This window comes from Callithrix jacchus, chromosome 4, assembly GCF_049354715.1.
Source record: "Callithrix jacchus isolate 240 chromosome 4, calJac240_pri, whole genome shotgun sequence".
NCBI lineage: Eukaryota > Metazoa > Chordata > Mammalia > Primates > Cebidae > Callithrix > Callithrix jacchus.
In genome coordinates this window covers 141748194-141765219 of record NC_133505.1, presented here as the reverse complement: position 1 = coordinate 141765219, position 17026 = coordinate 141748194, and the positions used below count along the sequence as shown (strand labels likewise).

Sequence of the window (17026 nt, the reverse complement as noted above, 5' to 3'; positions counted from 1 at the left end):
CATTTGATTAGGGCAACAGTGGTAGCACTGGATTTGGAAATACATTCAAGAGAAAATTTATAGGAGTTGCAGTCTACAGGACTTGAAAGTTGTTGAATATGGCTTTGTGTAAGTGTGGAATATTTCACAGAGCTGGGGATTACTGAAAGACACCTTAATATTGCATGTTAACACAGTCATTTATCTAGGCTTCTCTGGATAAATAATATGTTATCTTGAATAATAAGCTAACAGTACACAAGGTCAGACTTTCAAAGGGTGTTTCTTTGAGATCTGCATTTATGACCTAGCTTTCTTGAGAACAGGGTCAGAGTTTATCCATGTGTCTCATAGCTTTTGAAGTGACTCTTGCACGTGGTTTGCATTCAGGACAGTCTGACTCTGAGAGTTACTTTTTGTACATACCAAGAAGTCAACTGATATTATCAAATCAGGAGATAGTTAAATATTTTTGAGTTTCTTTTGTGATAAACTGATATTTTTAACAAAAGCAGATGACTTTGGATTTTTTAAATTTTGGATTTTTTGAAATTTGCTATTTCAAAACATTTTAAAAACAGCAGGAACATCAAATAAGAAACTTACTTTCCTCTTAATGGTCTCAAGTAATTTTCAATAAAAAATTGAATAGTTTTAGAAGAATATTTTTTATTCTTAAAGAAGCAGCCAATGTCATTGAAAAGCTGATTATATTCATGGTGTAATGAAGTCTGATAATTGAATGACTTTACCAATTAATTGGGATTTCTATCAGATTCATCAGCATGTGTGTATTTTTGAATTCAATTAAGCCCCGTTTTCCTGGTCTCACTATGTTGCCCAGGCTTGTCTCGAACTCTTGAGCTCGAGTGATCTTCCTGCCTCGGCCTCCCAAAGTGCCAGGATTATAGATGTGAGCCAACATGCCCAGCCTATGATGGTGATTTTTAAATGTTAGCTTTCTTTTCTTTTAGAAAGGTTGACTTTGATACTGATTATTGAACCTATGCCCAAGAGTGGGGATAGCAAAAAGAGTTTGTACATAAAACTTTATTTGAATGATGATATATTGTTTTAACTAATATGATTAGAAGTTGCTCCACTCTAATTTCAAAGCTTTATTGTATATTCATTTTTTTTTGTAAGAAAAACCCTATTCTAGTAAGTTTATAAATCAGTTTGGTGTAAGGAAGCTTGTTTTAAAGTCTTGTTCAAATAACTTGCTACAACAGTATGGTGGGTAAAGAAAATAACCCATCACTGAAGAAGTCTGGGAAGGCTTCTGGAAGGAGTTGGGATTGGAGCTAGTAAATTTGGGAGTAAAAATGGCATCCCAGCTAGAGGAAACAATGTTGCTTAAGCAATGACCTGTACATGAGGCTCGTTTCATCAGACTGGCAGGATTAATGCAAGTGGTGGGAGGAAGGAAGGCTAGGAAAGAAAATAGGAACCAAATTGTGAAAGACAGTTTTTAATTTTGTGTGTTTAGTGGCAACTTATTGGAGTTTTTTGAGTACTGGAGCTAATACTTTGTGCAGATAACCTATCATGGTCTACAAAGTGGCGTATAGGTGGGACAGAAGAAAGCGGGGAGACTTGTAGGTCACCAGTATTTCCTGATCTTTCCTTGTGATATTAATCACCTGGCAATAATTCCCTTTTTTTTTGAGACTGAGTCTCATTCTGTAGCCTCGGCTGGAGTGCAGTGGCATGATCTCGGCTCACCTCACCTTCCACGCAGCTCCCAGGTTCAAGCAATTCTCATTCCTCAGCCTCCCAAGTAGCTGGGTTTGCAGGCACCCGCCACCATGCCCAGCTAATTTTTATATTTTTAGGAGAGATGGGGTTTCACCATGTTGGCCAGGCTGGTGTCAAACTCATGATCTCAGGTGATCCACCTGCATGGGCCTCCCAAAGTGCTGGGATTACAGGCATTAGCCACAGTGACCAGCCAGAATGATTCTTAAGAACACAAATTTCCTGCTTCATTCCAGCACCACTGCATCATAATCTCCAGGGGAAGATGCCTAGAAAGCTGTATTTTTAATGACTGCTACACTTGATTTTTATTTTAAGATGTTTAGGGAACAATTTTAGGAGGTTCCAGGTGTTAGGTTTTGAATTCTTTGCACTTTTTTATGTTTGTCAAAATAACTTAAATTTAAAAAATTAGTATAGGTGTCTTTTTTCAGAAAGCACTTCCATCAAAGTTTGTGATTTAAAAAATTTTAGAGAATAACATTTTGTATTTTTCATTTTCTCACTATTACTTTTCTCTTACTCCATTACTTGTTTTTGTTGCTTTTGGGGCAGTCAGTACAACTTCAGAGGTTTGGACCACTCCCTGCCTCACCCACCCACTTTTTAAAAGTAATGGCAAAACCTGCAGTTTTGTACCAACCCAGTATTTCTTCTGGGGGAGTTTTCTTACTCTTTTTCCCTCCCTGGCAAATCCAACCATTACTACTTCCAAAATAGTGGCCACAGTATAGGTTTCTGAGTTGGAGTTACGTGTGGGGTGTGTGTGGTGGTACAGGACCACCCCCACCCCCATCACTAAGAAAAAGTAGCTTCTAGGAGGCAGAGGAGGAGCCTGTACATTGAAAACTTCCTCTTCCCTGTTGTTATTTCCTGAATGAAACTTGTTGAGGGAAACATCTGATTTCATATCTCATTTAATTTTTTTTTTTTTTTTGGTCTTAGGTTTCTCCCTCATAGTTCATGGATGTGAGGAGAAGTTGGGGAAGCATTTGTTACTTTTAGGCTAAACTGAATACAATCTATTAAAGCCAAGAAAGCACCATGCACAAAATGGCCTCATTTATACTGTATTTTATTAAATCTAAAATTTAAGGTGTATCATTATTTTAAGGACCACTCTAAAACAAAAGGCTATCAGTCTAAGTATTATGTAATGCTAAGATGTCATTTGATTGAAAGACACATCTCTAATTCTGAGATTTGTAATGTGAAAAAAAGTGGTTCTTTTAGAGAATTTGTGGAATAGGATGTGTCTTCTGCTATTTAGCCATGCTAACTTTATACCAATAGTGTTATCTCCTTGTACAAGAGGGGGAAAATAGGGATATATGTGTGTGTGTGTGTGAGAGATAGTGTGTGTGTGTGTGTGTGTGTGTATGTACAACATAATGTATGTTCTTAAACTCTGTGGTCTTCAGAATTATATACTAAAAATAACTTATGGGAAAAACAGGATCAGGACAGACCACTCCAGCTATAGAGTGCTAACAAAACCAATAATCATCATAATAAAATGCTTGCACATTTGAAAAGATTTATTAATTTCTTAATAACTACTCCAGTATATACAGGATTTTACACTAAAAAAAGGTGAAAGCTTGACAGGAGGTGTAAGAAAGGGTTGAAACTAAAGAGTAATGTTGCAAAGGCCCAATGCTCACAGATCTTGGAGAGCCAAACAGTAAGGGCTCTCCAAACAGAGCACATGTCCAAACTGAGCCAAGGGGAAGAATGTGGAGCTATGTAACATTATAATACAATTACAGTTACAATATAATATTCTGCTGTGGTTCATGTTATCCAGCTTTATGCAACCATTGAAGTACTGGGAGAAAAATTTCATAAACTGAAGCATTCTCAATGTTACACTTTCATCATTCTGTATACCCATTGATATGTGCTAATTTTGTCTTAAGGAAACATGCATTATAGTAGAATGGATTGAATTATCTCAACTGCTCTTTACTAATATTTCTCTTACTCTGTCCTTGTTCAGGGTCTCTTCTACCTCTTCAAATTTCTCTCTATTCCTGCCTCCTTTATTATAATGCTCCAGTCTTCATTGGTTTCTTCTATGCTTCCACAGTGCTTGTTGTCTGTATTACTCATTTGGCTTTTAAAATAAATCATTACGGTTTTCTTCTTTGTCTTGCCTGCTAATTTGTCAGGCCATTGACTTTTTTTTTATTTTTCTTTTGAGACAGTCTCACTCTATCACTAGGCTGGAGTGCAGTGGTGCGATCTCGGCTCATGGCAAATTCTGTTTTTCGGTTTCAAGCAATTCTCCTGCCTCAGCCTCCTGAGTAGTTGGGACTACAGGCATGCACCACCACGCCTGGCTAATTTTTTGTATTTTTAGTACAAATGGGGTTTCACCATGTTGGCCAGGATGGTCTCGATCTCTTGACCTTGTGATCCACCTGCCTCGGCCTCCCGAAGTGCTGGGATTACAGGCGTGAGCCACAGCGCCCGGCACAGGCCATTGACTTTTACAATGAAGAGAGAATGCTTATTAACCTTCTGAGTACAGGTGTTACATATACACTGCAGCTTTATGTTCTAAACGTTATTTATAAATTTTGATTTCTTTTTCTCTACCCCCCATGTGATTGTATGTCTATACATTTTGAATGTAGCTTCCCTTTCATAAATATCTTCGTGATGACCTATATACAAGTCAATGGAATTAACATGTTTCATGCTCTTTTAGAAAGCTAGAGAATACCTTGCCTTTTGAAAATCATATCTATATTTCTGTACTTCTTAACATATTCTTTAATTTTGTTCCTTTACAATTGAACACAGTCTCCAGGATTAAGTTCAGTAGCCATCCAGTAGAGCCGGAAGCATTAGTACTTTGCATATACCTGTGAATCTATCCTTTGCTCACTTGTATTTCATTTATGATACTCAGGCATGTATTGGCACTTTGATAATCTGCCTTTTCTTTCCTTGATTTTACACACACACACACACACACACACACACACACACACATCCAGTTATATATTGAGTGATGATATTGGCAGTATTGCAGAGTAGCACAGACATCTGAAAGTTAAAGTTAGGTATATGACACTAGTTTACAGTGTCAGTGTGTGATTGGAAGTGTATGACTGAAAGCATGAGTTGTTTAAAGATTAAAGTTTGTATTTTTCATGAACTCTTAGATTCAGGCAAAATCAGTACTTCTTGGGAAGTGAAAATTAACCTTGTGTTTTCTTTTTTTTTTTTTTTTTTGAGACAGAGTTTTACTCTTGTCACCCAGGCTGCAGTGCAATGGTGCAATCTCAGCTCACTGCAATCTCCACCTCCTGGAGGTGGATTCAAGTGGCTTTCCTGCCTCAGCCTCCCAAGTAGCTGGGATTACAGGTGCCCACCACCACGCCCAACTAATTTTTATATTTTTAGTAGAGATGGGGATTCAACATGTTGGCCAGGCTGGTCTTGGACTCCTGACTTCAGGTGATCCACCCGCCTCAGCCTCCCGAAGTGCTGAGATTACAGGGGTGAGCCACGGCATCTGGCCACCTTGTGTTTTCTTCATTATGCAAATTAGAAGTTTGAAATTTGGTTTGAAATATTTGTATCAAAGAAGAGAACATTTCAGGGGACACAGAATAGTATACCAAGAAGAGATTAGGAAAGGTGGATTTTGGAAACCATGAGGAAAGTAGGCTGAGTGGAATGATTTCAGAGATTGGGGGAAAGAAGGAAGAAGATTAGAAGAGATTAATAAGTAGTAAGCACATTCGAGTAGGATTTTGGGTATATGTTTCGGTGTGATATGGTTTTTGTTTTCATTTCTTAGGAAATGTGGGTAACTATAGGTGATTGATCAGAATTTTTTTTTTAACCTTAACTTTTGTAAAAAAAGTTAATAGGAAATGGCTACACCATAGTATTCTTTGATCATTTTATATTCTAGCTGCTCAGTTTATTTATTCACGGCGTGACAAACCTTCCGTTGAGCCTGTAGAAGAATATGATTATGAAGATCTGAAAGAATCTTCCAATTCTGTTTCGAACCATCAGCTCAGTGGATTTGATCAAGGTATAGCAAAAAGATCTGTGTTTCTTATCTGAAAAATGATTAATAACCAAGTACACCAGAATGTATCAGTTTTATTGTGATTGTTTATAACAGTGATTGGGAACAGTAACAATGTAAACATGTCTTTCATATTCAAGGAAAATTTATGTTTTATTAAGTATGTTTTGTGAGGAATGTATTTAACTATGATTGGAAAATTGTATGGCTGTTTAGTAACTGGAATTTTAATTGAACTATCCCATTTAAAAATTTTTTTCGAGAGAAACTCCAGTGATTTGCTAAAAAGAACTTTTTGAGATGATTTAATTGTTTAATAAGCTGTATGTGGAGCTTATGATTAGAATACATAAACTCTTTTACTTACTAAGATGTTAAGTTCAAAAGATTTGAAAAAAACAGTTGAAGTCTAACGTACACTGTGTAAGTGTCCTCAGGATTTACATCTATGTGAATTAATTTTCAAGGTAGAACTTGGTAATGACACTTGTTCTGAGTTTGCATATTTTCATCTCTTTTAAACATTTTAATGAAGATATTTATATTTTGGCTTCCTTCTTTTATAAATAAGTTTCAAACATGACATGGCTTCAAACATCACTCAAGCCATAGATTTGATAGCAGAACTAAAATGACCAAGTGTAACAATAATGCCATTGGTTGATAACATGGCTGAGCTGATTCGATCTTTCTCTGGAGTGTGTTTTTGTTCTATATATATATATTTTTTTTTTTTGAGAAAAAAGTTTGACTTTGTCACTCAGGCTGGAGTGCAGTGGCACAATCTCAGCTCACTGCAACCTCTGCCTCCCAGTTTCAAGGGATTTTCCTGCCTCACCCTCCTTCCCTCCCCAGAGAAGCTGGGATTATGGGCCCCTGCCACCACAGCTGGGTAATTTTTGTATTTTCAGTAGTGAGGGGTTTCACCATGTTGGCCAGGCTGGTCTTGGACTCCTGACCTCAAGTGATTCACCCGCCTCAGCCTCCCAAAGGGCTGGGATTACAGGCGTGAGCCACTGTGATTTTTACATGGAAAATTTATAATATTTTTAAAACCGAAGAAATTTATGAATCTGGGAATTGATCTTTGACTGGCTAATTTTTCTATTTTTAGTAGAGATGGGGTTTCACCATGTTCTCCAGGCTAGTTTTGAACTCCTGACTCACGTGATCCACCTGCCTTGGCCTCTTAAAGTGTTGGGATTACAGGTGTGAGCCACCACGCCCGGCCTTATAACCTCTACTTTTAACCCCTTCACTATACTGCCTCTTTGGGTGTGTATAGAAAATAGTTTCTACAATTAGAAGAGGCCCTGATGCTAGCTATGCTAAGTATTTTATTACAGTTTCTATAATTGATGGATTTATCAAATAACTATTATTTTCCCAGTATAGCTTATTAGCCTTTAAAAGTTAATTTTACATTGAAACAAAGCAGAATTGCGCAAATATTTCAGAAATTTAATTTTAATAATTAAATGGGCCAATGGAAAAAGTATTAAATACTTTTTTTTTTTTAAAGAAAGGGTATTGCCGGTAGATTACTTGTTCAACATGTAAACATGTACAATTAAATATAAATTGCATTTTACGAAATGGTTTTATATTACTAGGGAGTTTGAAAACCTCAGTTCTATTTTGATTATTGCTAACTTCATAGTGTCATGATTTTCAATCTTATCTTTATTAAGTTAGAATTTGCCTGATATATCTAGCTCATACAGTTATTATGAGGATGACAAAAGAAATATACATAAAAGCATTGTGAAAATTGTCAAGTGCTATACAAATAGGAAGGAATATATCATTCATTTTTATTCATTGGCCCCTAGTTACCTGGTACTGTTTTGGGTTCTAGGGGTACAAAGCCTCTCTGCTCTTATGGATTTTACAATATTGATAAGTATTACTAATAAATACTTTTTATAATTATGTCATCATCAGAAAATTAAAATTCCTAAACAGCTTAGATAATTCCAGACCTAATTTTTTTTAATTTTAAAAATGAATGCTGGCCGGGCGTGGTGGCTCACACTTATAATCCAGCACTTTGGGAGGCCAAGGCAGGTGGTCAGGAGTTTGAGACCAGCCTGGCCAACATGGTAAAACCCATCTCTACTAAAAATACAAAAATTAGCCAGGCCTGGTGGCAGGTGCCTGTAATCCTAGCTACTTAGGAGGCTAGGGTGGGAGAATTGCTTAAACTGGGAGATGGAGGTTGCAGTGAACTGAGATCACACCACTGCGCCCCAGCCTGGGCAAGAGAGTGAGACTGTCTTAAAAGAAAAAAAGTAAGAATACCTATTCTTCTCTTAATCTATTGGACTTTCTTATTTTTATGGCATGTTTATATTATGTTATCTTGTTCTTTCTAAAAGAGTCATTAAGGATTATTTTAGTTGACTGGGAATAGCTGAAGTTAGCCAAAAAGGAAACTTAAGGTAGCAGCTTGAGAAATATAAGAAATATACTTCGTGAGTAACTGGGTTCACTAACAAATTAAAAATAGTTCCACACTCACCCTTCCCTTTGTGTACATGCAAAAAATGATCAATGCAGATACCATCATTATTGTTGACTGAAAATAGATATCCGTGTATATTTTGCAATACACGCTTTTTTCAAACATCTCAGGAGACATTTTATTATAGTTATTTTTAAATTAATGAAATCATTCCTCTGATAAGGGAAGATGGGTAGATTATAGATAAAAATATGATCAATAGAAATAATTTTTGCCAAAGAGAAAGGAGAGTTTAATCTTCTAGTACAGCTGTAAATTTTAAAATCAGTTTTGAAGATTAAAAGTTCTTTCATGGCACCATTTAGTGTAGCTTTTGATCATTGTTGTCTTTTCTAGCTCGTCTTTATTCATGCCTTGATCACATGAGAGAGGTACTTGGAGATGCTGTGCCAGATGACATATTAATTGAAGCAGTTCTGAAGAACAAGTTTGATGTGCAGAAGGCTTTGTCAGGGGTTCTGGAACAAGATAGTGTGCAGAATTTGAAGGACAAGAATGAGGGAACTGTATCTACAGGAAAGATAGCAAAAGGTATGCCTTTACTGGTTCTCTTTCACTTGTTTTACATGGTTAATGCCTAAAGAGAGGCTTTCATTTGCTTGAGCTTTTAAGAAAAAATTTAATTTGCTTGAGCTATTAAGAAAATCTTGCATATTACTGTTAACTTTTGATTATCAGTTGATCTTCTAGTTTGTGAATTTTTAGGATGAGTACTGTGTTTCCCATCTTCTGTTTTTTTTTTTTTTTATTTCACTACTTGATTTTTTTTTTTGTTTTGTTTTTTGTTCTTTGTTTTGTTTTTTGAGACAGTCTCACTCCAGTCTCACCTAGGCTGGAGTGCAGTGGTGTGATCTTGCTCACAGCAACCTGCACCTCCTGGGTTCAAGTGATTGCCCTTCCCTCAGCCTCCCAAGTAGCTAGGATTACAGGTGCATGCCACCATGTCTGGCTAATGTTTTTTTCTTTGTATTTTTAGTAAGAGATGGGGTTTCACCATGTTGGCCAGGCTGTCCTCGAACTCCTGGCCTCAAGTGATCTGCCCACCTTGGCCTCCCAAAGTATTCGGATTACAGGCATGAGCCACTACACCCAGCGTTACTACTTGATTTTGTAACTAACGACATAGTGGAAATAAAATTCGATAAGACATCTTTTTCTTTTTGTTAGTAGCTTACAGAACTTTTTAATTTTTTTTTTAACTCTAATACAATAGGAAAATGAAATTAACAGCCAGTCAATTATGTTAAAGAAAAATGCCTTTATCCTTTTACTATATATAATTTTATTTTATTTAAATATCATTAGATATAAGTATTATACTAGTTTACATTTTATAGCCAGATATTTAATTTTAAATTTGTAAAATTTGGGTTTAAATTTGGAATTCAGTGGACATAAGAGGGGAACTGAGGTGGTACTATTATATTAATTGGCATGCTATCTCTCAGTATGAGTATGGCGATTTGTTAACTATGTCAGTGTTGATTGTAAACTCTGGGCTAAATTTTTGCTACAACAAAGCTGCATACAGCCTGGTGACCATGAAATAAGAGTGTGTTTTGGGGGGACGGTGGGCGCACAGATGGGCACTTTTAACTGGCTGTGATGGGAATGAGTCTTGAATATGTCATCTTGTATTGATAGTGTATACAAGTTTGTGGTAGAAATTACCGGGGGTTATTTTGCTTGTTTGTTTCTAATACATTAAAATACAGAAGAAAATGAACCTAGTTTTTCCTGTTTTTTTTTTTTTTTTTAAAGAAGTTTTTGAATTTGAGACAGTCCTGACTATAATTTAATTATGGTTAAAACCTCACATTTTTAAATTCATGAAAATTAGAACATTGATTGAGTTGACACTTACATTGTGTATGTCAGTGAGCAGAATATAAAGGTTACTTTAAATTGCTAAAGGAAGGTAATATTCCCTTATTGTGTTTTGGAGTATTCACTTAATGTTAAGTAATGATCAAGTATCACTTTATTCATGTCATAATCAAAAGAAGCATTTAGTAATTAAATGCCTCATTTCATGTTTCCTTTTGGTTGCTGTGACTGTCTTCTTCGTATATCAACCTGTTCATCTGAAAATTAATGGCTCTTGTAAGGTAAGGAGTCTTATTTTCTTCTGAAGTTTCAGCTGATGATGGTCAAAGTTCTCATCCTCAGTCAGCAAATCATTTGGATTATAGTAGCAAACCCTTTGATTTTTCTAGCTCAGTAGGAAAATATGGATTATCTCTTAATTCTTCAGTTCCAAGTCACTGTTTGCTCCATAGAAAAAAGCATCTTAACAGACTTAAAAGTGAAAAGAAACTAGAATCATGTAAGTTAACAAAAGAACTTTCACTAGCTGACCTAATTCATGATATATCAAGAGATTCCTGTGAAAGTCAGCCATCAGTCAGATTATCATCTACAGATAGTCTGGAAAGCCTACTTTCAAAGAAACTAGATGCTGATTTGTTGAGACCTTATGCATCTGAATGTGTTTCCATAGATGATTCTGCATTCAAAGAAGTACCAGATTTGAAGTCCATAATGATAAAGAGCACAACACCAAATAATTCTTTATATGTTCAAAATAATTCACTATCTGATTTTCAAAACATTCCAGTACAGGATGGTTTAGGAAGTTCAAATAATCCTTTGTACTTAACTAGCTCATTGGAAAATATGACTGTTGATAATTTAAATGCTAGTAAAAAAACTGAAGTTGGAAGTGTTCCTTCAGTTGAACAAAGTGCCAAGAATTACAGTTTTAAAAATGACAATTTGCAAGTTTCTCAATGTGAAAGTCCATCCCTAACTGAACTGTTTCAAGAACACAAAGAAAACAATATAAACCAGTGCTTTACTTTATCTGATCTTTGTAACCAGTCATCTGCCAGTTTCACAGATCTAAGTTTGGGATCCTTTCCCTTGTCACAATTAGCAAATCGCTGTCAGTCTTCACCTGGAATATCAGAATTAACAGGATCTCTGTCATCATTGGCATTTCATAAAGCTTCTCCCACAAGAGACCTTGAGAATTTGTCACTTTCTGAACTGATTGCAGAAACCATTGACATAGACAACTCTCAGATTAAGAAGGAGTCCTTTGAGGTCAGTTTATCTGAAGTTAGGTCTCCTGGAATAGATTCAAATATTGATCTTAGTGTCCTTATAAAAAACCCAGATGTTGTTCCAAAGCCTATAGTAGACCAAATGGTTGCTCCATCATCACGATCTAAAGTTCTAAGTTCAAAGCTAGGGAAGAATTCCAATTTTGCTAAGGATAATAGGAAAAACAATAAAGGCTCTCTGACTAGGAAACCACCTTTTTCTCTCTCTTGGACCAAGGCCCTTGCTGCTAGACCTTCAGCTTTTGCCACAACACTGTGTCTTCGTTACCCACTGAAAAGCTGCAAGCGACGCACCCTTAACCTCTATAAGACTTTTGTTTATAGTAGACAAGTTGAAGATGTAAAGGACAAAGAAATAAGTCCTCTTGTAGCAATAACACCATTTGACTTCAAATCAGCATCACCTGATGACATTGTAAAAGCTAATCAAAAAAAAGCATTTACTAGAGAATAGTAACACAAGGAAAACTCAATTGCTGTTGTAGAGCTTTTTATTTTTAATTAAAGTCTTCAGAGGATCACTTTATATTATGGGATTCAAATTGTGATTTTTATGAAAATTGTTATAGGTCAGTTGATTGGTTGATACATATTTTTGCACTGAATTTTTTTTTTAACTACGTCTTCTTTTAGTGATAACTGACTTTATTTAAGTTGGTAACTTACACTGAGTATATGTTTACAAAGTGGATATGGAAACTTGATGTTGTGAAATCAGACCTCAGATATTTCTGTTTGAAGCATTCAACTTTCTATGTTTTTTATGATGAAATATTTTTTTTCTGTGATAAAATATTTTTGTACTTTGTCCTTAAACGAAAATGCCAGCACTTGGGATTATTATAGTTTAGTGTGAAGATATTTCTTATGTGGCACAGCATAGCTGAGACATTATATTTTAAAGTAGGATGTAATTCTTATTTTTCTGTAGATAAATACTAGAATTTTTCTATTAGGAAGTCTTAAAATTCCTGACTTTTGAGAGTGCTATGGAGATTGTTGAAATACATTTTTGATGATAATAAAATGAAAATCTTTTAAGGGACCATGTAAATAGAGAAGTTGGATTAATATGTGAATTATTTTTATACATTTTTAAAACCATTTGTCCTGAAGATACACTTTAAAATAAATAAATATATAATAAGTGTTTTCAAGTATGGTTGCATGTTCTTTGAATGGAGAATTTTACCAGATCTCTTTAACTTGTTCTTTTTTTTTTTTTTTTTTTTTGAGATGGAGTCTCACTCTGTCACCAGGCTGGAGTGCAGTAGTGCGATCTTGGTTCACTGCAACCTCCGCCTCCCAGGTTCAAGCGGTTCTCCTGCCTCAGCCTCTTATGTAGCTTGGACTACAGGCACACACCACCATACCCAGCTAATTTTTGTATTTTTAGTAGATGTGGGGTTTCACCATGTTGGCCAAGATGGTCTCGAGCTCTTGACCTCCTGATCCACTGCCTCAGCCTCCTAAAGTGCTGAAATTGCAGGGGTAAGCCACTGCACCTGGCTTAACTTGTTCTTTACAATAAGTAATGGAATATGGAGCTTTCGTTTTTGCTTCTGACAGCTGTGTTTCCCACAGTGACAAAGTTTCAGCAATGGAGGATCAGTAAGAGCTTTTTTAATCATTAGAGTAAGTTTGTAATTCATCCCTTAAAGCAGTGGTTCTTAACTAGCAATCATAATCACCCGAGAAATTATTTCAGAACACAGATACTGTAGCTTTACTCCATACATGCTTGAGCAGGCTCTGAGGAATGGTACTTGGGAATGTGTATTTTCAAAATTATCCCCCCAAATGATGTGTATTTCTGTCCAAGAACCATTGCCTTAAAGGGAGAAATCAGTAGAATGGAGTTACCAATGCTAAAATAACGTCTGACCAACTTGAAAAGAATAATTTCTAGAAATCAGGAATACCAAGGAAAAATGCTACTTAGGAAGTATGGCTTTTTGCACAAAATGATGCAGATATTAGTAGTATTCTTTGCAAAAACATAATACAGTAGTATCTAAAATATTTTGTTACTATTTTTTGAGACGGAGTCTTACTCTGTTCCCCTGGCTGGAGTGCAGTGGCGCAATCTCAGCGCAATCTCCACCTCTCAGGTTCAAGCAGTTCTTCTGTCTCAGCCCCCCAAGTAGCTGGGATTATGGGCGTGCCCCACCATACCTGGCTAATTTCTGTACTTTAGTAGAGATGGGGTTTCACCATATTGGCCATGCTGGTCTCGAACTCCTGACCTCAGGTGATCTGGCTGCTGTGGCCTCCCAAAGTGCTGGGATTACAGGTGTGAGCTACCACACCTGGCCAAATAATACTTTTTTTTCCTCTGGCAGCTACTTCACTGTGCATTTGATAATTTTTTGTATTATTTTGTTTCTGTTTATTTTCAGAATGATGTTCCAAAATTTTAATCTCTATGTGTTGTTTTTATGTTCAGTATTTTGAGGGAAAAGTTAAGATGGCATTATGTCCTTTTTTTTTTTTTTAAACCAAATACTTCTTGATTTCTTGTGGTGTCTTCAGGTTTTTTTTTTTTTAAGATGGAATTTTGCTCTTGTTGCCCAGGCTGGAGTGCAATGGCTCAATCTTGGCTCATTGCAACCTCTGCCACCTGGGTTCAAGTGATTCTCCTGCCTCAGCGTCCAAAGTAGCTGAGATTATAGGCATATGCGCCACCACGCCCAGCTAATTTTGTATTTTTAGTAGAGATGGAGTTTCTCCATGTTGGTCAGGCTGGTCTCAAACTCCTGTCCTCAGGTGATCTGCCTGCCTTGGCCTCCCAAAGTGCAGAGATTACTGGCATGAGCCACCACGCCTGGCCCAGGTTTTTTTTTTTTTTTAATTGAGTATTTCAGTGCACCATAATACTAATGCTTAGGAGATGTTTAAATCACAAGCTATATTTTGTGATTGATTTCAAAATTTGAATTATCCCAATGGTTGAGATTGTTTTTCTAGTCTAGGACCTTGATCAAACAATTTAGTAACTTTGAATTAGTGTAAGACTGAACTAGATGTATGTATAGGCAGTCTACAATTTAGGGAGTGAATTAAGTGAATTCTAAGAGTTAGTTTGTAACTGATGATATTCCTGATGGATTCAGTGCTACACAAGTGGTCCACATTGCACATGAATCCACAAATACTTATTTAATGTAAACTGTAGTTGAATAGCAGCACTATTGTGTTGCCTTCTTTTATAACAAAGTGATTTTCAAGTGGAAGTACTTTTAAAGCCATGTAGTAGACCTTGTAGGGTCAACTAGGTCTGCATTTGTTGGCTGAGGGGGTTGTAATTACCATGTATGAGATTCTGTAGTATAGGGTAGTAAGAGAAGACAACAATGTCTTAAATAGGTTTCCAGGCTTCCTATTTTCCTTGGCTTGGCTGCTGGCCTGTATATGACAGGCATGTATATGACAAGTGCTTGCGCTGTAGACTAAGGGAATGTCACAGTCTCTGAGATTGCAAAGGTGGAACTGTGCAGACCCTTCCATCTAACACCCTTGGCCATTGGTCCTTGATGAAAAGCCAAGTGCCTGCTTGTTCTTGAATATATTCCTTGTGATGATTGTTGGCACTAAGTGTATATTCTGTATCAGCTGCTGTTTATTGATTGACTGCTGTCTTAGTGGCTCAGGTATGCTAGATGTTTTAGTTTACTTTATTTTTCAATTCACTTATAAATTTTAAAATGCAAAGCTGTTTTTATTTGCATTATGATCAAGGGCATTAATAATTTATTTTAGGAATAGAAATAATATTATGATTATATTCTAAAGGATATACAATAAATTGCCAAGAACCAGGGTTTCATTTCTGTACAGAGTACTTCTTAAAACTTTTCCTTTTTGTTTTACCTTTACCCCTTTCTTAGTTACTAAACTGGCATTTTAACCTCTTTTTCTCCTTTCACTTTTGCATCTATCTTTCTTAAATTCGTCCTTTGTCCTTTTGCTTCTCATATATAATAATAACTATAGTCAGTATTTTATAATTAGGTTTTAGTACTCAGTGGGGAGAATCATGTAACTAATTGCTATACCAGGGATAAAACTAATAAGGTGCTCATTTTTTGTAAGTAAAAGGAACCACTGAAAATAAATACAGTTAAAGAGAAAAATAATTAGTAAATATGATTATTTACCTTTTTTAAATTAACCCTGAATCTGTATGTGGACCATTGCAAATAAACAAGTATACACTGTATATTGAGAAAGAACTGTGTGTCAACATGTTTTCTCTTTTGTGTTCATGCAACTATAGATTTGGTTATAAAGTCAGTTTTATAGTAGTTTAGGAATTATTTTCTATTATATATAAACAGTAGAATGTATATAGATAATGTTGAGTGGACTGGGAGGGATTAATATGAATTTCTATACTAATTTTCCTTTATTTATATACTTATAATGACATAAAGCTCAGTTTATGCAGTTATACAATTTTAGTTTTTAGATTGTAAAATATGTGTTACATTTTGAGTGTATATATACATTTTGTAAAAGCTACATTGAAAGAAATTAAAATTCTGAGCTTTTCCTAAATCAACTGTAAAAACATGCAGTCTATCCATTAGGATTTTCTATATAAACTTGATATTTCTGAATGCTCTTTTAATAATTTACGCTGAAAGTACTATTTTATTTCTATAAACAAATTAAAAAAACAAACTACCTGGTTGTGAAAATTTTCTTTTAATGTATTTGGCATTTAGAATTCTTGCTTTTCATGGGGTAAAATTTTATATATTCTTTTTACTTTTTAGTACTCACATAGAAACACTAAGTACAGGTTGTGGTAAATATTGATAACGCAATTGTAAAGATGACAGTAGAAGGCAAAAGAAATGATAACCTGGGTGTGGTGGCATGTACCTAGAGTCCAAGCTGTTTGGGAGGCTGAGGCAGGAGGATTGCCACTTGAGCCCAGGAGTTCAAGTTCAGCCTGGGCAATGTGAGACTCCATCTCAAAAAAAAAAAAAAAAAAAAAGGAATGATAAAATACATATTTATTTCTGACATTGATGTGCCAGATTTATATTAGATGAGTGAAGGAAAGCATTTTAGATGCAAGATATAACCCAAGATGAACAAAGATAAGATTCTTACTGTCAAAGGGGAGGGGAGATATGCACACTTTAACACATGATTATCTTTATTACAGTGTGGCATGTTACACCTTTCAAAACTGACATCCTTGTCTTCCTTATTCAAGGTTCCACCTTCTCTTCTGTTTCCCATCTTTGTTATTACTATCACCATCTAGTTAACCAAAATTAGGAACCTAGTATCCTTGGTTCATCTCTCTTCACCTACTACTCATAATTGATTACCATTCCTGTTATTCCCACCTTATAAATGAGTACATGTATGTGTGTGTGCACATAATATGCATACATAAATAGTCGACTCTTGTTATTTGCAGTAGTTAGTTTTATAGTCAGTACGAACACTGAATTAATGAATACTGAACCATTGCTCCTACAAGAGATACAGGGGTAGGTACCTGTGAGTTTCTTATAACATTTTCATCAATCAGTGAATATGTAACATTGTTTTATATGTGTCTCTATT

General features: G+C 35.6%; 1 protein-coding gene across 3 annotated transcripts in view; it reads left to right on the top strand.

Annotated features, from left to right (window-relative positions):
- Window positions 1–17026, top strand: part of HBS1L (HBS1 like translational GTPase) — an 89976-nt gene that overhangs the window by 7667 nt on the left and 65283 nt on the right. Inside the window, exons 3-5 of one of the 3 annotated variants that reach the window (XM_008995110.5) lie at window positions 5669–5794; window positions 8652–8846; window positions 10429–16123. In XM_008995110.5, the coding sequence (XP_008993358.1) occupies window positions 5669–5794; window positions 8652–8846; window positions 10429–11894 (1787 nt within the window). In that variant the 3' untranslated portion in view covers window positions 11895–16123. Of the gene's footprint in view, window positions 1–5668; window positions 5795–8651; window positions 8847–10428; window positions 16124–17026 lie in introns of those variants that run through there. The other 2 variants (XM_002747054.6, XM_078370812.1) reach the window with 2 other exon arrangements.